At 40.8% G+C, this 25,371-nt stretch overlaps 2 protein-coding genes across 4 annotated transcripts; both read right to left on the reverse strand.

The window, feature by feature from the left end:
* Nucleotides 1–1,171: 1,171 nt before the first annotated feature.
* On the reverse strand, nucleotides 1,172–19,202 carry plekhm2 (pleckstrin homology domain containing, family M (with RUN domain) member 2). 3 transcript variants are annotated; one of them, XM_076166417.1, is made up of 22 exons: nucleotides 18,749–19,202; nucleotides 18,235–18,301; nucleotides 16,353–16,459; nucleotides 15,857–15,966; nucleotides 15,423–15,522; nucleotides 14,739–14,826; nucleotides 14,473–14,647; nucleotides 13,770–13,829; nucleotides 12,592–12,702; nucleotides 11,694–11,985; nucleotides 9,957–10,796; nucleotides 9,726–9,795; nucleotides 9,442–9,532; nucleotides 9,174–9,238; nucleotides 8,926–9,014; nucleotides 8,157–8,289; nucleotides 6,947–7,137; nucleotides 5,887–5,952; nucleotides 5,120–5,279; nucleotides 4,499–4,678; nucleotides 3,428–3,544; nucleotides 1,172–3,108 (listed from the first exon to the last, which is right to left on the reverse strand). In XM_076166417.1, exons 2-22 carry the CDS (start codon nucleotides 18,292–18,294, stop codon nucleotides 2,971–2,973), a joined length of 3,243 nt encoding a protein of 1,080 aa, XP_076022532.1. In that variant the 5' UTR covers nucleotides 18,295–18,301; nucleotides 18,749–19,202; the 3' UTR covers nucleotides 1,172–2,970. The 3 variants fall into 3 exon arrangements, with proteins under 3 accessions (XP_076022532.1, XP_076022533.1, XP_076022534.1); XM_076166418.1 differs by lacking the exon at nucleotides 12,592–12,702 and having other exon boundaries at nucleotides 18,235–19,201; XM_076166419.1 differs by lacking the exons at nucleotides 12,592–12,702; nucleotides 13,770–13,829 and having other exon boundaries at nucleotides 18,235–19,201.
* A 1,091-nt stretch (nucleotides 19,203–20,293) lies between these two features.
* Nucleotides 20,294–25,271, reverse strand: ddost (dolichyl-diphosphooligosaccharide--protein glycosyltransferase subunit (non-catalytic)). The gene is made up of 11 exons (XM_076166295.1): nucleotides 25,012–25,271; nucleotides 23,877–23,987; nucleotides 23,700–23,786; nucleotides 23,487–23,590; nucleotides 22,945–23,039; nucleotides 22,597–22,690; nucleotides 22,132–22,280; nucleotides 21,833–21,980; nucleotides 21,594–21,714; nucleotides 21,233–21,339; nucleotides 20,294–20,914 (listed from the first exon to the last, which is right to left on the reverse strand). Exons 1-11 carry the CDS (start codon nucleotides 25,244–25,246, stop codon nucleotides 20,765–20,767), a joined length of 1,401 nt encoding a protein of 466 aa, XP_076022410.1. The 5' UTR covers nucleotides 25,247–25,271; the 3' UTR covers nucleotides 20,294–20,764.
* Between the last annotated feature and the right edge of the window lie 100 nt (nucleotides 25,272–25,371).

Consider the following 25,371-nt stretch of genomic DNA (forward strand, 5'->3'; position numbering starts at 1 on the left):
GTTACTGCTGTTATTGCCTTTTGAAAAAAATAGAAATACATATATTGTTTGTACTTACAAATTACTGTTGCGATCAAACAACCAAAACCAATGGGACATTTATGGCTATTTCCTGCTCTGGCACACTTCCTGGATGCAGCCAGAACCCCGTTCGTTGATGATACATCTTAGGCTACAAATGGCTGATTTCTTTTCAGTAGCATTGGCATCTTTGGCGTTCAATTGCTATTGATAATCATTGAGCTGTTTTTATAGCTGGAAGACAGTTTAAATTTCAACAGTATAGAGGATTGTGTTTTGATTGATGAGAACAAAAACATCCTTTTACAGCTGTGATGTACAGAGGAAAAAGTGAAAAGTATGAATGTATGTGTAGCCTTTGCTCGATCAGCAGAGAAGCCATGGTAACAATTTAAAGTTGTTTATTTATGTTGTCCTCATCACACACATTCATTACTTCATCAGAGTAAAAATCCTTTGGACATGCGTGTCTTAATTGGAGAGCATATGCTATATTTTATTAATCCTCTATTTACAATTCCAATAAAACAGCTAAACACAATACAAACATTACACAGTGTGTATGAACAAGTTCAAAAAGCGTCATTCTAACGATGTAATCCTTCATTGGCCAGCAATGTACTGCATCCTAAACACTGCTCCAAAACACTCCCATGGACATTCCCATTATATACACCTCATAAGCCCCATCTCTAAGCAGTTCATATTTTAAATTGAATCCAAGAAACATTTCAAGTACTTTTAGCTATTGCAACTGTACTCTCCCTGGTCTAAAGGGCTTTAAAGTAGCCCACTAAGGAAGAGTTCAACAGTTAACCATTTCCAAACTTTTCTTTCTAGGTCTTTTTAACATTTGATAAATATTGAGCCCCTTTCTCAGGCTGTGTGCTCATGACAGTGCTGCGCAGAACATGCCAGGAACAAACAGAAGAAGGAATTTGAATTTTTTTAAGAATTTAAAATATATCAGACAAGAGAATACTGCAGCAGCTTAACAGGTGTAGGTTGTGATGTACCTTTGAACCTGAGATTTATTTGTAAGAGCAGGGCACGAGTGAGATCAGGTGATTAGAAAAGCTTAAAGTGGTGATGAAATGCTGACATGAGAGTAATACAGAGTGACTGAGAACACACGACACACACAAAGGTATAAGTGAAACATTGTGTATATATTTTGACTCGTCTCTCAAAAGAAACCAGGACAGACGATTGTTTGCGCTCCATTAAAGGCAGACAAATTGTATAAGGCAAGGAAATGGCTTTATCTGGTTTAAACACACTGGATGTTACGCTCCATTTATTTAAGGTTGTCAACAAGGCAAAAATATAATTGGGGCTGCATTTACACTTAGCATTAACATGCTATCTGTGTCCAGATAAAGATGTATGTTACTGTAAACTTGCTAGGAGAAACAAATAAACCCCCACATAACGATTTTATAGAACTCAAATGAGCTTCTATGCAACTGATGACAGCAGCAGGACAGGAAGTTCTGATTTACTGTAAGGTCTACTGTACAGTATGGTGCTACGATCATCGCTGCCAAACATTAATGAGAAGCTGAAAAAAAGCATCTCTCCTTTGTAAATACAGTCTTTTAAGTGTTTTTCCACACAGAGCAGAACTGAAATTCCATCTCACACCACACATGGCTTTCCTCTTAATACGAAAAACACCACATGACTGAAATAAATAACTCTAGACATTAATAACGGTTGTTCCCAATTTCTCTACGATTTATAATAAAAAGGAGCAGATATTACGGAATTTCACACAAACCACAACCGGTACCATTCAATTAAAAAGACTAAAACCCATGTGCAAATTCAAATGGAAGCCTCCAGCCATCTCTGCAGCGTGGAGAAGAAGGCAAATCTCTTACATTTCCTGATAGAATCTTTTTGTGAATGACAACATTAAATTGGTAAACTCATACATAGGACGCACGGCATGTCTGGTAACAGTTTGGGTGTGCAACATTTTTTAGACAACCTTCATATAGAGACGTTAATTCTGTCCGCAAAAACACTTTTGTACAATGTAAATCTGACAATAATTTAATGATTCAGAGGTATGTCCCCCAATACAAAGTCAGTATCATCAACACGTTACGAGTATACTGTACAGTACTCTACAACAACTGTACTAAAGTTAAGGTATAAAAGAACTTGTTGTTACTGTTAATAAGCACAAGGTGAGTTACATCTTTACACTTCTGCCAGCAGCAATATGCATTACTGATTCTTTTACTTTGTGCAAGGCAAGGAGTGTGAATGTTTCCACTTACCGCAATCACAAGCAATCACAAGCAATCGGCCTTCATATGGCTTTTTCTTTTTACAGTTAGTATGTCTTTATCTGTCAATGAGAATAAGAAATAAGCCAGTCATCTTTGAATTGTTGGTGATCCTCAACATTACTTAGTTGGGAAGCTGCTGGTAACACAATGTAAGTAACTACTTTTCTCTTCCTCACTTAGCTTCCAAGATCCACTTAAATACACTGAGTAACATTAACAGTCCTGTCTAAGTCTTAAAGACGGGGATTAATAATGCAAACCTGTGTTTGAGTTGATGTCATGCAATCTGCTCCTCAAGAGATTCATTTCATATGTACTTAAATCCATTTGACGGATAGTGATCATTCAGTTTCAATTCAGCAGGACAGACTTTCCATGTCCCTTCTGTGTCCACTCTCAGCCTTATGGTCCTCTGAATCATTGTCATTTCTTGCAGCATACGATTGGGAGGGCAATAACAATCCATTACCACATCTGCTTACTTCTGTCTCGTTTCACTCAGTAGATCTCAGATTAAAACTGTGATGCCAGCATTAATTACATCATCTGTTCATCTGTTTCCTTCTGATCTGTACTGAAGCAACATCTGTGTTTTGAACCATCTGTCTGTCTGTCTGTCTTTGCGGCTACCCAGGGTGAGTGTGTGTCGTCAGCACCACGGCTCACGCTGGGCTCGGCCTCGGGCCAGGCTGTCTGCCCTTTGCCACACACTCTTCATCAGGGCGAGAGCCTCACTGCAACGCTTCTGCACCGACAGATCGGACACCTCTCTGTGAGGAAGGTCCACCTGTGGATGGTGAGGAGCACATAAATGGGGATTCAACCAACATGGACTCTGGAAGACCAATGCCAAGACCTGGATTTTACATAATCATTAATTTACGGCATTATCATTATTACGTTAGATCACATATTATTAAGTTGGGATGGTCACAATGTTTTGTAGATCCAAAATTTAATGGAATCTTCCCTGAGCCACACAAACCCTCCATCAATCCCCTTACAAACCAACCATCAGATGTGGGTCATGACAAAAGAAAACATATTACATCTTAATCAATCAACTTTTTTTTTAAACCTAAAGCAATAAAATTCTCTCTTCGCACCTGGAAAATGTCCCTCCAAGATGTGTCTAGCGCTTCCAGCAGTCGATCTCTCTCTTCACAACCGCTGAAGTACAACACCCAGGGAGGGAGGAACTGAGCACGATCTGCAGCAAACTCCTAACCAAACACAGGAGAGGGAGGCAGAGAGGAGAAAAAAAAGCCCAAAGTCAAAAACATTAACATTAACATTAAAGCTGCCACTTAGACATCATACCAGCACGTTAGTCATGTCTATCATCTAATTCTACTGTTCAACTGTTTCATAACAGAAATTTAAAAATCACAACTGGAATTACATTTAAGAAACTACCGCATCTTTGATCTATGTCATCAGACCAACTCTAAAACAAGGGCTGCCTGTGGGGGGTGAGCCCAAAATTCAACTCAATGTGGGACATGTCTTGCACTCATTCAGTTTAAGGTTATACACAGAGTCCATTTCTCTAATTCGAGACTATCTGAAATGTACCCAGAGGTAGAGGATAAATGGATAGATGTTTGAACGCACATTGTCATCTGAGCCACGTTTCCCTTCTGCCGAAGGTTATACAATTACTGGTCTGTAATGTAATGTCTACCAGAGTAGGAATACATTTACAATCCTGCCCTGGTTTATGAAGTGCTATTGTCATTGTTTTATGTGTAACTGTATTCCTTTTTTTCCCTGTTTTCCTTTCTTTCCTTTGTTCTTGTCTGTGCTTGTCGCATTTAGTTGCCATTGTTATTTCCCTTCCTTCTGTCTTCGCGGTTGGGGAGGAGAGGATTCATGTTGTGTATAACTGGATGCTCACTTTTCTGTCACCTGGCACCGTCTTCAATTTATACTCTTTAATGGAAAACAATGTCAACTAGCAAACTTGGATCAAAGGCCTCTAATTTTGTGTCCATTTTTCCCCTTGTCATATGTACAAATACGTATCATTTATTATCATTATTTTATTTATTTTTTGCTTCAAACATGATCTCAAAATCTTCAATAATCTTCCATATGCTTATTGTTATGTCATCCGATGTTGTCCACAATAAAAGTATATGACAAAAAGAAAATCAGGAATCCAAACAGCTACTCACGATGACACAGTACTCCTTGTTGGCCTCTACGCTCACAGTCGTGACATCACAGATATCGGCACTACCCAGTGAGCGGAAGAAGCTGGTCTGACAGTCCTGATGGCACGTCAGCAGCTTCTCGTCTGTCACCACCAGGCAACATGGGATACATGGGGCTGGGACAACACCCTGAGGGATAACCTGGAGGACAATTACAGTTTAATATACTGTATGTGTTTGGTAAAGGAAGTAAGTGACTCTTCAATAGATGCTATATTTGGTTGTTCCAGTCACTTCATGTAAAGTGCTTATAGATTACAGGTGGGTCACATTTTAGTCTTATTTATCCTCAGCAAATCCCTGAAATCAAAGGGTTATCAGCAGCTGTTCTGAGTCTCCTAAGTAAGGATTTAGGTGATAAGTGGTAAGAGAAAGACAGTCTGCACATGCTGTGTGTTGCACTCTGGACAGCGGGAGTTTTACATGGCTGTACAAATGTGCTGTATTACTTCTTGTGCAAACCTCCAAATTGATGTGATTCTCATTTCAGCTTGAATTAAAAGCAGAAATGTTGGTAATATCACACTGCTGTGTAATATTGATTGAATAAATGACACAGTGAATGTAAGTGAATGGTCTAACCCCTTTAGAGACCGATTGGCAGAGCAGCTGCATCCAGTCGGCCATTTCCAGCTCATTGTTGGCGCTGAGCTCCAGTGGGGGGCGGTCTGCCAGAATAACCTGGAAGGAATGTGGACGCTCTGTGCTGCTGGAACGCCGGCAGCCTCCACAGTGCTCTCCCCTAAGAGGGAATAAGGAGATGCAAGAAAGTATTGCATGTTTGATGTTTCTGAACCAGTATGACTTTCCATTGATTATTCAGTCCCTCCAGCTATTCTGCTTTTGTGGAATTCAATGCAAATTCAATGCCGTTACACCTGGAAACAAAGGCGGCACTCTCTCTTACAGTAACTGGGCGCACAAAGAAGTGTGCTTCTAGTGGGCTTCCTCCCTGTTGTATACGCTTATTAAAATTCTGTAGTGGAATGTTTAAATCCTGCTGGCTTTTGTAAACATTACCTCATCAATTGATCTAGTTAATCGGTCTGTCAAAACCCAATGTTAGATGATAAGAATGCTGATGATGTGTCAGGAATTGTAATGCTTACTGACGCAAGAAAGTAAAGGCTGTTGTATTCATATTGCTTGTGTTATTTGTCAGGTAGATGAACATTGTGAATTTAAAGTGTAAAAGTTGTGATTAATGGAGTATACTGCAAAATTTGCTGCAAAATTCAGGAAATCACTTCAGCAAAATCAGTGATTGTGATTGTAAAAATCACAAAAAAATGGTGAAAACCTGGGGGGACCGATTAACCCTTCCAGTCATGGAGTCATGTTAGGCTTACCCCATGGTGACTGCCATCACCGGTGTACCATCACTCCTCTCTGCATACATGTGCAGGATCCCATTGCTGCGGAGGACAGAGGACAATCATTTATACTCACACAATGTGAAGCTTGCCATTATACACAGGGGCTAGACAAAAGAACAGGAACACCACACATCACCAGTCTGTTTTTGCCAAAACCAAACTTTTTGCCCACAAGGGCATCTGAAGTCGTCAGTCTTCATCAGACAGTTGGTTCAAAGCATTTTGGTCTGGTGGCATGTAGGGTTTAGCACAGCCTCTAGAGGTGCTTTTAAAGATGATACATAAATAACTAATTAGCACATTGATTTTGAAACATGGCTCTAATTACAATAAATGAGACCGAAAACATGAGCCTTCACTGCCCTGTTCACCTGACAAGTCTAAATATTGCACGACTTTATTGACACCTCTACTGTCAGAGTAGTACGAAATGCAGCAAAAACAACCTGAATGTAAGTATGAATTATAAAGATGGTCTGTCTGAGGAGTACTGCAACATTTACACTTGTGAGGCGCACACAGCAGTTCACAGAGTAAGAACTAGTTCATAAAAAGTTTTCGGTACTGAATGATTTTTTTAATCAATGCATTGATGCACTCGAGTGTTACACCCCACAATATACAGTATAAACAACATGCGACACTTCCAGTCAGGCCACATATACATATAAGTGGTAAAGACAATAAATTACTTTGTGAGGCAAAAGATAAATCTAGAAATAGAATTGAATGTTGAATACAAATGCAGGTGCAGCTCAATAAATTAGAATATTGTGGAAAAGTTAATTTATTTCAGTAATTCAATACAAAAAGTGACACTTTCATATATTATAGATTCATTACACACAAAGTGAAATATTTCAGGCCTAATTTTGATGATTATGTCTTACAGCTCATGAAAACCCCTAATTCAGTAGCTCAGAAAATTTCAATGAAAAAGCTAGTGAAAAAGTTCTATATTGTAGTAACCTGTATATATTGGGTTGTGTGAATACAACTTGAAGAGTTGGTGATGTTTACATCTTGCCCATACCTGAGGACGACATAGCAGCTTTTCCACGACTCCTTCCCCAAGTATGAGCTACCTGCCCGGTACTGCAGACTGCCCTCCTTTATGTTTGAGGACCCTCCAAAGCCTGGCGAAATCCCCAGGGGCGACACGGCCATGTCCATAGGATCCTCCCAGTGGATCAGAGAATAAAGTCGAAGAGACACTTCAGATACCTGGAGAAGAGGCAAAGTAATATTTACCGGGACATTGGGAGGACATAAGGCTGATGCAAAGAGACCTTAAGAGGAAGGGGTAAAAACCAGGATTCTTAAATAAAATAAGAATTGTAAAGCAAAGAAACACCTTCGGCATTTGTTCTTCTAAATGTGAGATTTGCAAATTCATTCACTTGCAGCTTCCTGGTGAACGAGAAGGTCAGCAGGATTGGAAAAGCATGAGTTTGTCAGTTAAGGTTCATCTCAGTCATCCAGGTGGTAAGATGTCTAGGAAGTTAAGCGCAATCACTGGACCAACATGTTTGGATAGAAAATGGTTTGCTTTCATCTGAAAAAAATCTTTCAGGAGTATAATGTAACAGCATTTATCTATATGTGCCTATTTACATATCCTACTGCTATAATTGTAGAACGTGTTTGTGGTTTGCTGCACCAAGCACCATTCCTACAATTGCAGTTTGCATTTTCATAGAGTGCTTTTCATTTCATTTACACAAATAGCAATTTTATTATTATTTGCATTACAAATTAATGGAAGCTGGAACTACTTCTCAATGCACCACCACAACAATGTTTTCAAGTTCCCTCCAATATCCAACTTCATACAGCTATTAGAGAGGAGTGGGAGAATATTCCAAAGACTATAATCAATGATTTCATAAATTGAATGCAAATGAGATTGGTTACATTGCATGAGGCAAATGGTGATTACACTAGATACTTAAACTTTTTCGTTTTTGGGGAACCTGGGAATACCCTGTAACTTACAATGCAATCTGAACATTACATTGCCTATTTTGCTCCAAGGTCTCGGTTCTCCTTTCTCTCTCCCTCTTTCTGGCTCTCTGCCTCGCTTCGAAAAAAGTAAAACAACAATAATAATAATAAATACAGAACCTTCCTTCTTTTCTCTGTCTCTCTAGGATGACAAATATGTCATGTCACAGATTCTCAAAACCTTTCTGGTCATTACATGTCAACCAGAGGTGCCGACAGACATTTGAATATTTCTTTACCTCACAGTGCGTTTCCTGGGAGACAAATTTTGTAACAGCCAGTTTCTCCATGGTGGCATCAGTTAGCACAGACGGGTAGGGTGGCTCACGACAACCACTCACCATGGCTGACTTGAGGGCAGACAGGAACCAGCTGGATGAAGTCAGGAAAACATCTTTTTTATTTAGTTTGTATTAGGTGCTGACCTGTCTGGCTCTATTACTGCAAATTAAATAAATACTACAGTCATATGGCATCAGAAATCATACATTCTTTTCTACTGCTTGCTTTAATTGCATTAGAATCTGCATCACCCTATTTTAGTTAAATGATGGTGCACTTTATATGTATATAAGGCGATGTCACTGCGCCATTCTTTGACACAAACTAATTTTTGTTCAGGCTCATTCTGACATTAACATAAACTATATCATAAATATACATATAAATACAATGCTGGATCATTTGTTGTCATGAAAATGATCCGGCAGTGAGGCCTGACACTATTCTAGCGTGCTCTAAATGCACCATCTGTGTTCATCCCCCATCAGGTGATTGTCTTCAAGGTCCACATTCCAATGCAGATTATGTGAGGTCATGATGCAGTTAGCCATGATGAAAAGTTTTTGAAGTTGTGCAAGCAGACTTCTTTCTTTTTCTTTTGTCTAAGTGTCCCTTTGCAAAAATATGATAACACAAGCATTAACACACATAGAACAAACCCCATCTTTGACCCACTACAAGATCCCACATTTTAAAACCAAGAGACAGAAGAGTATGTGCACTCACAATGTTAGCGAGGCATCGGCTGTGTCCAAAAGGAATTGTCTTCGCCTGTTGGTGCAAACCACTGCCACAGTCTGCTGGTCAAGGCCCACCTAAAAGACAACAGCAGTGCAACCCAATTAGCATATGACATTTCTGGGGGAGATTTTCTGATGTGATTAGACACTCTTGATGTTAATGATGGAACCATACTAAGAACAGATGACTATAGACAAAAGAGAACAAGGTGTTGTCTAATGAAAGCCACTTACTGAAACATAGTCCAGCTCATTATAAGAAACAGCATCTTCAACGGTGTACGGCTTCTCTGCTGCCCCTGAACATCAATGCAAAGGAACAACCATGAAATGTAGTGAGCACATGTCAATCAATCTATTAATTCTTCAGCTAAACAGAAAATATAGAGGGATTTTTTTCACTCTGTACCAAACATTATTGTGACCCTAAAGATCATTTTAGTCTTGATCCATGACACTCCCTAAAAATAAGCCAATCAGCCCTGGCTTTTTAGTCACTTACCCTTCCTAAGCAAGTAGATGTAACAGTCAGTCAGCAGCAGGTAAAGGGGCTGCAAATCCCCCTCCATGTGGCCTGTGCTCATCCTCACCATCTGTGGTTACAAACATACTGTTATGATTTATACTAAGTCTTTGGGGCAGTGGGCTGCCTCATTTTAGCACCCAGGGAACAACTCCAGGTTAGTGCCTTTGTCAAGACCAACTTAAATGTAAAATTTGAATAACTTTTGTTCTTTTTACAAAACCATTCAAATAAATCAAGAATGTGGTTGCTTCACACTTCACCTTGAACAGCTGCTCTTCGTTCTCTCTGAATACATGAATCATGAGTAGCAGCAAGTGGTTGTTGTCTACCCTGAAATATGAATAATACAAACACCAATCACTATTGATCCACTGCAGAAAAACTACTTGACTGTCTGCACCTTAACACCTTGCAGCTATAAAGTCTTTGGAACTTCAGGTAAACATAACAATTGCGTCATATTCACTGCAAGGTTTGCATGAAGTCCTTACTTGAACTCTGCAGGATGAGAGCTCTCTGACGGACTGAGCTTCTCCTCTTGGAGTTCTTCTGTTTTGTCAGAGTGAAATTCCTCCTTGTTTGAGTTTTCTTGTGGTTCTGTTTTATCCAAGTCTTGCTTCTTTTCCTCCTCCATGGTCAGGGAGGGTTCCTGTTCTGCTGGTGTTTTTGCTTCTCCCTCATCTTCATGGCCACCTGAAAGAGTCTGCGACTGGCCATGCTCTGAAGAGTCATGGTGGCCACAACCCTGGGAAGCAGAGACTGGATTGTTGGAGGCAAAGCAGCACAAGTCTGTGGGTGCAGGAGAGGTCTGCAGGAAGTTGGGGGCTGTGGCCACAATGAAGTCAGGCATCTCCGCTGTAATTGGGTCAGGTGGCTCTCCCCCTGAGTCCTTCCGAAAGGGCGACTGTGCAGGGGGCTCAGGGTTGTGACAAAAGCTGCCATTATTTTTGTCTTCCTCTTCAAGATGCTCCCAGGGCTCCTCCCGATCCAGGGCCCCATTGAGCTTGTCCATTACATCACGGAGGGGTTGGCCAACATTGTCCATGGAAGTGTCTGTCATCTCTGGAAGCCGCAGAAGGCTAGCTGCTGCTGCTTCATCATCTTCTTCCTCCACAGCCTCTGTTCCCCTACTGCTTTTCCTCCTCACCATCTCTCCCTCAGTGCAGGTTAATGAATCTATATCCTCTACCAACCGGTGCCCATCCTCTGCAGCGGGGAGGCTGGTGCCCATTTCCATGTACTCAGAGGAAACAGAGTTGTGGATGCTGCTGCTGGAGTCTGTGGAGCCCTTCCCTCGTCGCTTCTTGGCTGATTTCCTTCGCCTGGCCATCCTGAAACATCAGAGTGGTTAGCTGTGGCTGTTCCAATCAGGGTCCAATTCAGAGTTGAGATATGCACACATAAGTGGGATGTCATACCAAACTTTTGTCAGGTTTACTGAAAGTTTTAAGCACCTCTCAGGTGAGTTACATGAACGGAGTGGACTGTCCCCCTAAAAGAGGAGTGCCTTTGCCAGTGGTCTTCTCCAGAAAGGAGGTGTACTAAATCCTGTGCTACTGTCTGAAATGTGCCTGGAAACACTTTGTATTGCCCGAATGTCCACAGGAGAATTTATGTCCGAAAACAGGGAATCTCTTGCAATACTATTCTGAAGGGCTCACCACAACAGAAATTAAAAACACACTAATAAGAAGTAATAATTATTCAAAAGAAATAAATTCACACATACATTCAGATTAATTGGCGTGTGACTCATTGTCTGTCAGATCAATATGTGCCCATATAACCGTACAGATGCAGATGGGAAACTATTTACCAGCCTCGACTGGATGTAATGTCACTAATGGACCAACAGTACATTCTGATATATTGTGAAGCAAAATTGTAAATTGTATAAACAATCCAAATGACAAAGATAATGTTCCCTGTCACCTGGGTTCTCTCTGCCTTACCGTCTCGGAAAGAAAATTTTAAAAATATCATTCCCAGAAATCTGAACAGCTGGCAATCCTGGCAACCTCAGAGGTGTGAACTGGACAAGGCTGATTGGCATAATCTGAATGCGTCGTATCAAATCTGACTATACATAACTTTCCCTGCAGATCATTAAGCGCCCCACTTTTGACCCCAACTTTGAATCAGGCTCAAAATGTACACTTTGTTAAGCAGGCAGAATGTGACTAAGTAACCTACTCGACCTACAAGACAGACACTGAAGTTGTAGGTACCTGATAACCTCCAGTTCATTGCTGGTGCTCTCTGTGTCATCGCCGGTGGTCGTTGTGCTGTGGCGGCTTGCCACATGGATTGGAGTTACATCAGCTGAAGTGTTTGTGGTGTTGGTGTCCGAGTCGTCATTGAAGGGGTTGTGTCTGGACGTGGGGCTGTGAGGGGACGGTTGAGGTGCAGCTACTTTCACTGTGACAACACCGGTACAGACGACAGCTGAGTCACTGATAACTGTCTGGGGGTCAGAACCACTGGATCGTGGACAACTGGCCTGGTCAGTGAGCTCTCCCTCTATCATGAAAGGTGACACAAATATCCAGAGTTAGCGCAAAGGCAGCTGTCAGACAAAGGAACACACTGAATTGTTGGTAGCCTGTTCCGTTGGTATGTGGAATGAAAGCAGACAACAAAATCTGGGGCTTTATGCATCAATACCATATATCCAAAGAGATAAGAGTTATTCTAAGAATGTTAAATGATGGTGAAATGCATCAATACTAATTTGGGAGTTTGGAGAAAATTGAGTTCTAGTATAGTGTATGGATGATTTTGTGGTCTTCTTCTTGTTTCCTAACACCAATTGCCAAATAGACCAACGGGACAATTACACAAAAACCTTGTGTATTTCCTCAGTGAAATGTTAGGGTTGCAGCGTTTCTGTAGCTCTTTGGCAGCGTCAGAGAGAAAACACAGTGGAATTCTTAAGACAAAGGATGTACACAGGCAACAGGTTTTCTTTGCAGTGGCACCGGCCTCGATCAAACCTCACTTCTGTAGTTTATAGGTCATACAAAATAAAGTTAGCAAGGATCAGCAGTCCTCTAAGATTATTTTTCTAATAACTCTTCTCAATAATAAAGAGTTGGGCATGCGGGCAAGCCTCATAACCACACATACCACATAACTGCAACATTCCTGGTCTGATTCCAGCTGGGGACCATTGCTGCATGTCATCCTCCTCCCTTTCTCCTTTATTTCCCCATACTTCATGTTCATCTTCCATGTTAACTGTGCAATAAAGGCAAATTCATCTTAAAACTGAGAGCTTAGAAGTGAACAGTGTGATTTGAAAACCATGCAGCATTTCATTTGGTGCTGTCTGTGCTAACTTATCAGGAGCTTGAGTGTTTTAGCTGTGAGTGTCAACATGATTGACAAATGAACTGAATGTTATATTGTGTCTGCTTATGCTATTTGTAATTATCAGCACAACTATGCAAACAAAGCAATGTTAGTGAAGAGACGTTGCACAGCAGCTTCATGCTAACAGATGCTGCAGTGAGACACAGCAAAGGTTTAACTTGTGCTCGATGACATTTAGCAACATAAACATGACCTCACACTGCAGAAGTGTGAATGGTCTTCAGCCAGTGCCACACTTAGAAAGAGAGGACAGTACAACAGCCAATGCACCAGACAGATACACAGTGGGCTGGGGACAGACTGGACAAAGTGAGTACCAGCAGCAACATTAGGCATTCAACACCGATTCTGTTGTAGTGGACAATAAGGCAGAGTGAGTATCAGGACCATTCCCAGGTGAGTAACACGACATGAAACAGTTACTCTACCCACCCAACACTGGGACGAAAAGCAGTGTCATCCCAGACTTACCAGCCAGCATCACAGTGTGTGTGTGTGTGTGTGTGTGTGTGTGTGTGTGTGTGTGTGTGTGTGTGTGTGTATGTATGTATGAGATAAACAATAATATAAGTTACAAATTTTGCCTCCAAAGTGGGCAACGATTTAAATAAAGGTATTGGTTAAATAAACGTATAATAAATCTAGTTGTGCTAAAGTCCTAGTCATACGCTACATAACATTCCGATGACTTCCATATGTATATCCATTTAGAAAGTATACAAGGTGCATCCAGGCTTGTTATCGTCTACGCAGATTGATGGCATCCGACACCAGACAGCAAGGTTTAGTCTAAATAATGGTTACGGTAATCAGCATGCATTGAGCACAAAGTGAAGGATGGCCAAACGTGATGGCAGGAAGGGCTGCAGAGGGCAGGAAGGGTGGTGGTGGGGGTGGGGAGGAGGGGGAGGGGGGGTTGACCGATGTCCCACCTTCCCAGTCTGCACTCGGCATTGACTGCAACACGGGGAAGATGTCACGGAAATCATAATCTAAAAAAAGGAGGGATAAGGTTCAACATTAGAGAGCGGGAGTGAAGACGGGAGAGAGGAGATTCAGACAATGACACATAAAACAAAAAAATTATTAACAACATAAAATAAGAACAGATATGATGGGGTAAAAAAAACAACAGACAAGTGGGAACTAAAATGGGTGCACTGACTCAATTCTACATAGACAATTAAGGGGAAATGATTCGCTACTTAAGAGTTTGCTGTAACCACCAACCTCTGCTTGCCAAGTCATTATCTGAGAACGCACTTCAGTATCCAACTGCAACATTCCATTAATTTGACATCATCATATGCATTTGTGCCAGTGCATAGCAGTGTGTGCCTGACTGAGGAGAACCTGATCATATACCCAAAGAATGATGTAGTTCTTTGCATTCATTAATAACATCATAAATCTTCATCACGTGATAAGTATCCAGACTTCATCAGGATACTCTCTTCACCGGACTGTTTAGGATACTGGCTTTAAAAACTAAATCAGAAAACATATTGTGGTGAAAGCCCAGGTTATTTTCCTTCAAGAACTACTGTACTCTACAAAAAAGAGAGATGAATCACTGCCGAAAAATAAACGGGAACACAAATGAATAGGCCTGAGAAATAAAGTAACATCGCTTGCCTTCACTTGAGGGGGCAATGGCACTGTCATCCCACTCTAAGTTGGTGGAGGTGAGGGAGGTGAAGGAGTGGAGCGACAAGCTGTCTGAGCTGGGCAGCCTTTCCTCGAAGTCCAGCAGGTTTTGGGGTTTGTAGTATTCTGGCATGTAGGGGGCCACATCCAGATAGGGCACATCCTGAACCCAAGACAATAGGAATTATACACATTACCATCATGGGGTAGCAACATGTTTGAACCGATGAAAATGTAACAAGAATTGCACGAACCAGCTCAAGATCAAAGCGGATAAACTCCAGGCCGGATACAATGGTGAGGAAAAGCGTGAGATGGTCATGGCTGCATACCAGTGCATTCCTAGTGAAGTAAAAACTGTTAGATTCATTGGAGAGACAAATAGCTGACAAAATAGCTAAAAAAAGGTGATATTGGCAATGTGCCTTCCATCTGAGTATTGTTCCTCCTCACCTGGAAAACTTGACTAACAGGAATGATTCCAATACACTCCAACATAACAACAGACTATGATGGCATAACAAATGTAAGGTATCCAAATCATTAATGTCAGGGTCAGTGCAAATGACACTGAGCCTGGGTTTGTTGTCTGCCTTGCTACTATTTGTTTAAATAGGTCTAAACACAAAAATGAACCCATAACATAACATGTTGTCTGTCTGGTACTAAAATAAGAACAAGTAGAGTTGCTTCGAATTAAAATGACTGGCAGAAGCCTCCATTTTCTTCTGCTTAGCACCTTCATGTGGGTTATATAATTTTGTAAACCTTTCAAACAGTACAAAAGGAAATTCCTTGATCACAGTATATATACCCATTTCGTCTACACTGCAAGCACGTATGACTTTTGAATAACTCCTGAAAGATAACTGTATAAATTAATATATAATCTTTCATTCCATTAGGAAAGTAAATGTCCATGCTTTAGGATGACTTACTTGAAATAATACTTCTGCAGTAATCCTAGGTTCTCCTGGAAGAGCCGCAGGTAACTTTCTAAGGAGCTCTCATTCAATGCCAGGTATAACCATGCACGACCTGTACAGAACAGAGAAAAACGTATTCTAGTACAAATTTAGAGCACCAAGTTAAAAGTTGACAAAATATTATAAGTAAGAGATAATACTGTATAAGTCACAGAACATCAAAACCTGCTACAAAGTTCTCAAACAAGATGCAAAAAGTGTGTTTGAAATTGCTGTAAATCTTAAGACATTAAGGAAGGTTCCTTTTTGCTTCAAATCATCGGTAGTGGGCAAGGCAGGCAATCTAGGGATTCGTGGACACTATTGGGCACAAAATCTGAGCTGTCTCTCAATCTGCTGTCAATCTGATGTATGTGTATGACTTGCTGTATAGACAAATGTCTCACTTCGACCCAGGTTGGATGCAATGTGCTGAAGCTCCTCTATTTGACGGACAGCCTCTCTCCTGGTGAAATGGAGGACTAGGACCCAATAGCCTGAGGAGATGTCCTGCAGCCTGCAATGCAGAAAACATCAACAGCGCATGAGGGACATGATGAGCACAGCAGCCACTCAGCGGCCAAGGACCCAGACTCAAAAAAACATCACTGCATCCTGTCCTATGGCTGACACTGACGTTGACCTGTGCATTACAAATTTGATCACTAAGAAAAGGCAACTTGGATTCAAGTTCCAAAGCACTGAAATTGAGCAAAATATAGTAATTACCTTTTAACAGACTTCTTAAATGCTTCACATGAAATGAAACATTACATCTTGTGTTGTAACCCAAAACTGTCCCTTAATAGTTGTACTAAACTTTCATTATTATGTTATTTGGCGGTGGTCCAGTCACTTAGACACATATGCTGTTTGAAATAAAGCCCACAGTCAGACTCTTACCCATACAGCAGAGCGTGGTCAAGGTGTTCACAGAGGCGCTGCAGGACGCGGTCATGATTTCGGATGGCTGGAGTCTCATCTTCACAGGCCGCAAAGTAACTTTGCAACTGTACAGAGAACTGATTTCAGTGCTGTTACAAATGGAGCTACTGTTATTCCTGAGGACACACTATCCCTATTGTCTACAATATCATGGACCACTTCAGAAGACTAACTGTATTTTCTTTGTTCATTTATAATCCATAACATTTTAACTATTGTGCTATCTATTAATAGTCATTTCCATGTATAAGCACAAAAGCCTTCATTATAAAACACAACAATAAAAAGAAACAAAGAACATCTGTGAGATACAGAAAGACAACAGGATTTCCATTAACTGCTCGTGGCTGAAAGCTGCTGCAGCTACATTCTTATTTAAGATAAGATGACTTTTTGTGTCTTTGTTAAGATAATGGAATCTTTCTCCATTAAATTACAAACTATATTAATAGAACCTGTTAAATGAAATACCATCTGATTTCAGAGGGAACTACACAAAACTCAAAGTCCAAGCTGATGTAAAAAAAAAAACCTGGTGGTGACATTCTAGCCTGTTATGAAACAATACTAACGCCTCTGATCCTGCAGATTATATATATTCTACTTTGGATGAAAACACCATCATTATCATTGTGCTCAAACTACAGTGCCTAAAAATATACTAGAAACCCTTCATAAATTATGTACAGTAATATTAGCACAACTCTTCTGGTCTCACAGACGGTGCAGCACAGAGACCAACTCCCTGCACTTTCTTCAGACTAATGACGATCTGAGCATTGATGTTGCAGTACTCATGTTCTTCTTCTGTGAAATATATTATTATGAAACTTCTCTTGCAAATAAAGCAAAGGGAACAGAGCAATACATTTGAGCAACAGCAAAAGGGCATTTCTTCTGTGACTGAGACTTACACTCAAAGCTAACTTAGCAGTAGACCTGAAATATGAATGAAAATCTATATTGAATAATGGTGTAAAAATGTAGGAATCTGACTGATAGAGAAAATTCTATTGACACATACAAAGTACAATGCAGAAACTATTGCAACTCACTAATAAGGTGGCAGGTTTGGTAGGTTAAATTTGATTTCCAGCACATGACAAAAGGCGAACAATATGACTCCTGTGTCAACATGGCCACATAACTAAGAAGTGTTTGTCTGAGATAAACACTCTTTCTGCATTGCAAGCATAGGGCAGACATGTCACCCCGACAGCCTGCTGTGTTACCATTACAATAACAAAAATAATGTGGATGAATCGGTATATTTCATTTGACATCCCTCTGTGCGGTATGAGTGAGAACACTACAGAGAAACAGGGACATAGAGGGAGATTGTTATGTCAATAATAATCTAGAAGAACGTGAGTGAATGCAAATAAATAGAGACAGGAGTTGAGAGAGAACTAGTGACGTCGTCTCTCACAACATGAGGAACGTCGTTTCTCAACTTTCGGTTGACAAATGATCCAATCTTAATATTTTTTTTTGGACAACTGTGACCGCAGCACGCCGGGTGTTGCAGGTGTGTTGCCATGCCGCGGTGGGACAACACTACGGCTCGGTACCCCTGAGGTGGTCACCATGATAAAAAACATAGAAAATTACAGTGGTAAATATGACTTAAAACATCGTGGAGTGATACATCGTATTTGATGATTCCCTCCCTCCTGACAGACAGGGTGGGACTATAGACATTGTTTCCCTTTCACTTGACTTAAAGTTGCCCTTCTTAGGCAGACAAAAGGGGACACAACATTATCTGAAGCAAATCAACAGGGTTGAATTATTAAACTATGTGAATATATAAGTGTCATAAGCAAGGAGAGGAGCCTACCTTTTTCACAGACAGTGAGATGTTTTCCAATATGCGATCCTTGACTTTGAGTTGATCCATTCCAGGTCTGTTGGAGCCCACAGCAGCCTGTCAGCTGACTCCCAAAGCCCTTGTTTTGCCAAAGCTAATGCCGCCTTAGCAAGCTAGCAATAGCTTACGGTCCAATACAAGAAACTTACTAACGACAACATTTACTGTCAACTGAATATATTCAATTGGGCGGTACGGCTACAACATACTCTAAATTAGGGTCTAACGAACAACGCGAGAGCGGTGCAGGTAGCAAAGTAAGTGCCTTAAGGCTGCTTAGCCTTGGGTTAGCCCGCCGACTTCTTGCCCAAGTAGGCGGGTGCAAGCTAGCTTCTGGACTCCCAACTAATGATAACTTTGTAGCAGCAGTTTTGTAGATCAAACATTCCGCTTCGTCATTCTGGTTAGCTGTAATAAGCTCATTTAAGTATTGGCCCTTTCACGGGTTTGCCTGTATACGCACCAATTTGTAGTTTATACTAACCTGCTGAGCTCCCTGAAGCGGTGGGGTTACGTCAATGTTAGCCTCTACACACAGAGGCTTTAATGTGTGGAAAGGAACCGAAAGGAATTCCAAAGACTTGCAATAAAATGTTTTCTTCCTGGTGGGCCGATATCCATAAGAAGTCAAATAACCCGAAACCGTCTTTGAATCTTAGGCTGTACTTCTTAATTCAGCATATTCCACATTTTTTAAATTCAAATAAAATTAATCCTTTTGATTCACATCATTTTCCATCTACAACGCAAGCAGTGATTTCAAGTTAAACCAGTTAGATGATTTAAAGTATTGTCATGTATGGTCTATGAAGTACTGACCAGTAGATCTTCGAAAAACAATGTCTTTAATTGTGACGTAAACTGAAGCGGCTTTCTGTTCTGGCTGGGAGGTGACAGCTGAGACTGCGGTCAAGCCAGCCGTCATTTGAAACTCAGTGGTCACCTACATTTTTAGACTGCACGCATATTCTTGTCTTTATGGTAAACGCATTGAATCGGAACTTGCCGAAGTTAACCCGAGGATACACAAGCGACTATGTCCGTTTATCAAAATAAAATGTAAAGTTAGCGTGAGGATACACAAATGAATACGTCCGTTTGTCAAATTCGCTGGTAACACATTTTAACCTAGAAATGGCTTGATGTCTGATATTTGAGGGGCTATAAAATAATATTTCCCCATAGTTAGACAATGACTGGCATGGTTGTGTTCAGGCAGCTCTTTACTACACACCACCTCAAAAACACTTTTACTACTATTTTGGAGACTATGTAATGGTTTGATATATTAGCTATGACTGATATGGTTTGGTTGGGGGCAACAGACTACACTTGTACAGAAAATCAAGCACATTTACTGTACCATTTTGGAGACACACTTGGTCACATTTTAACCAAGAAATGTGTTTCATGTTTAGAAAAAAGTCATTGACAGTCATTCTGGGGAATCTAATATTTCAAAGCCCCTCAAATGTCAGATTGAAGGTAAAACTGTGTTACCAGCTTATTTTGAAATACGAACGTAGTTACTTTTGTATATCCTTGCATTGCATTACTAACTTCCGTTTCAAGGCATTTTACCATAAAGACGAGAATCGACGAGAGTTTCAAATGACGGCTAGCTTGACCACCGTCAGCTGAGAGGGTGCCCTAATAACTCTACATCTAAACCAACATGTGAAATGCTCATTAAAAAAAAATCTGACAAACAGATAAGAATAGTCTGCATATAAAAATTATAAAATTTCAAGATGTGATTAGAAGATCCACGGGCAGCATGATTGTCAATTTATTGAGTGGCAACTATTTTCTCAAAACCTTTTGACATAAAGGTTATTTTCGAGATAGGCCTAAAATTATTACAAGTAGGATCCAAATCTGTGAAGCTGAACACCTGACATCTTAAAATAATACTGAACACAGCCAGAAGGGATGGATTAATAGCCAGTAACTACGGACCAGTAACTAAGAGTATTCAGAACCTGCATCCTGCAACCTTCATGTTACCAAAGACAAGAACTTTGTAGAGTGGAATGTCAATATTTTATTGCATTTCAGGATGACTCAATTTTAGTGGAAACACAATACCGTCTTAACAAAAACAAATCAGTCAGAATATTCAGTGCATGTAGTTACCAGTTGTACTGATTATAACAAGGGGAAAACAAAATCACATCTGGATTTTTCTGGTGTTATGAGACTATTGCTCTCCTAAGTAAACCAACCTAACAGAAATTCTGACTGAATACAGAATTTATACAGGCATTTCAGGGATTTTTATTCACAAATGGCATTTATTTAAAGTACAAAAACCACCCAACCACGACCCATGGCCTACCAGACCATCAAAAGTTGAGAATTCCAATAACTCAACACAAAGCCTGCTCTTACAGTGGACTGCAGTCCAAGTCTCCATGGAACGACTTGAGATTTTTCATTTCAACTCCTCACAACAAACCCTTCATTGTATAATCTCTTATTTTGCTTTCCTTCATCAACATTAGTCTGACTTCTCCTTCTCTTTCATGTGCAGGAAGACGATGCTGAAGATGAAGAGCCCCGCCATCATGGAGAAGACGCTGGCGTAATAGGGGAAGGCAGAGGGGATGAACCGCTCGTACTGTGTGTGCTGCAGGGGGCGCACTGAAACCTAGAGAACAAGACAAAGATAGAGAGCCGGTTTATGAATACATAATTGTAAGTACAAGTTCCTGCACCTTTCAATACGAGACACACAGATCAGTTTGGACTGTGCTGCACAGTTACTTTGCAGCTTATTGGCTCACAAAATGTTGAAGTAGAACATTGACCACTTCATTTTTCAGGGCTTTGCAATGAGCTGAACAACACAAATGAGTCAGCCTTACTTTTGATTACTTAAAATTATGTAATTCTTCAATCACAGTGCCTCGCCTTATAGTTATAGTATTTCACATTGAAAACCATTCAGACATTGTGACAAACTGACCTGTGTGGAGGAGTACAGGTGTGTGTATCCCAGTCGGTTGTAGTCCACCTTGAACTGGAAGACTCCATATACGTCAGGCAGCTTGAACTGAACGCTGTATTTGCCTCCTAGTAAAAAAGATAGCACAACATTTGTAGCAGACACACAACTGCAGAGGAGCATACAGTCATAATTCCCAAGATTAGGATAAAATGAACAAACGGATTCAGTAACAAATTGTGATTGTTGAATAGTCACATTGATTAAACACCAATGGATAAAACCTTTAGATGCACACTAAAAAAACTAACAACGCTCAAAATATGTCAAGTTTCTGATGACACGCTTAGAGAAAAAAACAGCCACAACCACAGCTGCATACCATTTTTCTTGAGGTAGGTCCTCACAAAGGGATCAATCCTCACAAACTCCAGCTGAATATCATCTCCATCGAAGGGAACCCACTGGCCGCCAGCAAGCATCTCAATAACGACGCTGTACTCCTGCAGGAGAGTTTTACAAATATATGATTCAACATACACAGATTCTCATTCAGGTGGAAAACATGAATTCTCTTCAGAGTGATTACTATACTAAATACCACTGACATTTGAAACTCACCACAAGATCAGTGATTGTGTATGCTGCAGGTGGAGTGGTCTCTCCCACGGGATGATGGGAAACGGCACCCACCCTGAGGACTCCGGCCTCTTTGAACACCCAGCGAGACAGAGCCTCTACCAGTTCCATGTTCCCCGTCTGCTCATACCTATCAAATGACACAAAGCAAAGAAATGGTTCCATGAGGAATTACTTATATTTGCTAGATACTAGGTCTCATTCATAAATATGTGCGTTATTCTTTTGTATACGTCTGTGTACATGATGAGCAAATGTGCATGAAGAACAGGGAGGATTACCTCTGGGAGCCTGGAACAGCTTTCTGCACAGGAGAGTTGAAGAACGCATCGCTGAAGAATTCCAAGGAGCCACTGAAAACCACCCTGGCGTTGTTTCTGGCCTGGAGGCCGGCAATGAGCAGGGTGTTCTTACCGACGGCATGTGGGTACTGAAGATAGAATGAAAACAAAATTAAATCACCCTGATGGATGTTATCCTTCATATAAAGGGCAATAGCTAATATAGCGTTGTATTTTCTATAACTGCGCCTCAGAGCAAAAAATCCAAGACTCACCACTGTTGCATTAAGTTGATAAATCTGCCACTACTGAATACTTTATTTTATGATTGAGAACACGAAGCCAGTGCCATGTATTGTATAAAGCTGACAGATTCAGCAAATAACAAAAGAAGTTCCTAATCAATGGCATGACACATGAACTTCATCATAATTTGACAAGAGTGAGGTAAAGTGCATTGATTACCTGAGAGATGGGTCTGTCAGGGAAAAAGGAGTAGGATGTGGAGGATCCAGTCAGGATATCCAGGACAAGAGGGTTGTCTGGGTCTGCCACCATGCTGGAAGTGGACCGAAACAAGATTCACAGTTACTATATGATTAACTCAGCCAATTCTGTAGTATTAAAGACATGAATCGTAGAAAATGCAGTATACATATATATATACACAATAAAGTGTTATCCCCTCATTCACAAGCCTCTGAGGCTGATTCGGTCAACATGAATCTCCTCCACATAATCTTGCTTACTTTAAAACTGTTTATTTCTAAAAATATTGTATTTCCCCTTTAAATCACATGCAGTTCTGCTTACCCAACTCCCTTGAACAGAATAGGGTTTTTGGTGGGTTTGCCGACAATAGTTGGAGCTTTCAGCAGGTTCTCTGCATCAGCGACAATCAGGGTGTGCTAGAGACAACAGAGGTCAGTCAGTTATTCTCCAACAGCTGCATTTACAAGACACGTTTCACAAGCTGCCCAAATCCTACTTTTGCCATTTACAAAATTGAATCAGATTCCTTTTACTTATATAATTCCATATTTATAAGTGGTTTGAAATCTCACACATAACAAATATTTAGATTTGTATGTCAGTCTGATTCATAGTGGATACAATCAGTCTTTTAAGTCATTTCAAAACACAAACTAACACTGAAGTCACAGCAGTAGTGTAGTAGGACTGCAACACAAAACATGAACATTGCCGGTCACTGTTGTTTTAAATTTGAGAGGATATTGTACAAATGCAAAAACTAGAATGTCGACTGATTATTCCAAAGATCTCAACAACAATATGGACTGTCTCAAGATTTGTGATATAAAGTGGATGTGTCTGCAAGCAGCATGCCGTCTTACCTCTCCAGCATCAGACACATCAAAGTTGTGATGGTCAATGACAGCAGTCTTCTCTTCATCAAATTCAATGCCACACTCGCCGCCCAGCTCCCTCAGAGGGTCGCCTGTTTATCAGGAGGAAAGCATTACTAAAGGTAAAAACAATAACACAGCTGTGATTTCAAATGATGACAGAATCGGCTGGAATATCACCAGACCCTCTTTGACACTGACCGATATCAGAATTGGCAGCGACCAGGACATTGCCTCCTCCATCAATGAAGGACGTGATGGTCTCCACATTGATATTTCCTCCAAAGTCTGCAAATGAACAAAAACAATGCATGTTGATAGACTGTAAGAACAAGTACAATTTTTAAATAGATTTTGAAATCAAAGTGTAAAATATACCTTCAACTGATGGTGAAAAGATGATCAAATGGTCGTATACGAACTGCCCATATTTGATCAGAGAGAGGGAAGGATCGTCTGCGGTCTTGATTGTGAGGTCAAAGCCACGATCTGAGAGTGTGAGATACAACATCAGTTACAGTGAATGCATCACCAATTACCATGTTGGAAGATTCTGCAGCTGCAGAGACACCAACACAGGTCACACAATCTAATTTCATTCAGGTTCCATACATTTTAAAAGCATAAATTCAAATAACAATGATATTATGGATCACATTCTTTGTTGTAAGAAAAGATGGGGTTATTATGAGTCTTGCAGTGAGGGCGCTGGCTGGAACAAAACCTCAGAACCTTCGCAAGTCTTGCCTGACGCAGGACCATAATACTGGGTTGTCACAATACACAAGACTAAGTATTGAAGTTTGGGATTCAACTTGGGAACCGGAGGGTCGCCGGTTCGAGTCCCGTATGGACCAAGTAAGTGGACTGGTAGCTGTTGAGTTGCCAGTTTGCCTCCTGGGCACTGCCGAGGTGCACGTGAGCAAGGCACCGAACCCCCAACTGCTCCATGGGCGCCGTATAATGGCTGGCCTGGAACCCCCTTTGTAATGCATGTGTTTGTGTGTGTGTGATATGAGGGGGTGCAACATAAATTTCAATTGGAAGTCGCTTTGGATAAAAGCGTCTGCTAAATGACTGTAATGTAATGTTATGTAATGTAATGTAATGTGGTCATTTCGTCACAAAGGAGGCCCACTTTAAAGCCCACAGTGGAAATTGCAGACTAATACTCGAACTCGTATGAAACATTTCTGTGGTACTGATTGGTGTGTCAGAAATATGCAGAGGTGAAGGATGGATCCCAGCTATGCAAAATAGTCCAAGGTTAAGAAGCATTTAACTTACAATAACAATGTTGTGTATTACCGCAATAGAGTGCCTGGCTATCTGAGCTATACAACAAAGCTAAGCTAACGTTAGCATGAACGAGGCACTGCACGAGTCTCCATGATGACGTCCAAACGAGTGTCTATAACCTGCCAGATATCTGTTATGCTACAACACAACTTAGAGATATAGCCGTATGATGGAGTGTGTTTGTGAATGAAAATAATTCGTATCTCTTCCTTACCTGCCAGACTGCGGAAGAAGATTGAATGGGTGTCTCGGATGTTCATGTTGTCCAGGAGGACCAGCGTCTTCCCATCAGCCAGAGCAGAGTGCAACATGGAGGCCAACGACAGCAATAGAAGAACATTGTTGCCAAAAAGTCTGAACTTCCTCTGGGCCATTTGTCTGTTGTGTTTTTTGCAAGCTGACACAGAGTTGGACCGGCTCGTCAGCACGTCTGCTGTCAACGACGCCATTTTGCTGCAGAAGTCGACGTCAGCGTTAGGAGTCGTCCTAACTTCGACCCCGTGATTCAGCCAATCACAGAGAGTAACGCGTCGTGCTAGTTGCTATTTGACCAATAGGGTGAACGCTTTATTCT

Source organism: Genypterus blacodes, unplaced genomic scaffold (assembly GCF_046128005.1).
Source record: "Genypterus blacodes isolate CSIRO-AG114 ecotype Tasmania unplaced genomic scaffold, CSIRO-AGI_Gbla_v1 ptg000156l_1, whole genome shotgun sequence".
In the NCBI taxonomy this organism is placed as follows: domain Eukaryota; kingdom Metazoa; phylum Chordata; class Actinopteri; order Ophidiiformes; family Ophidiidae; genus Genypterus; species Genypterus blacodes.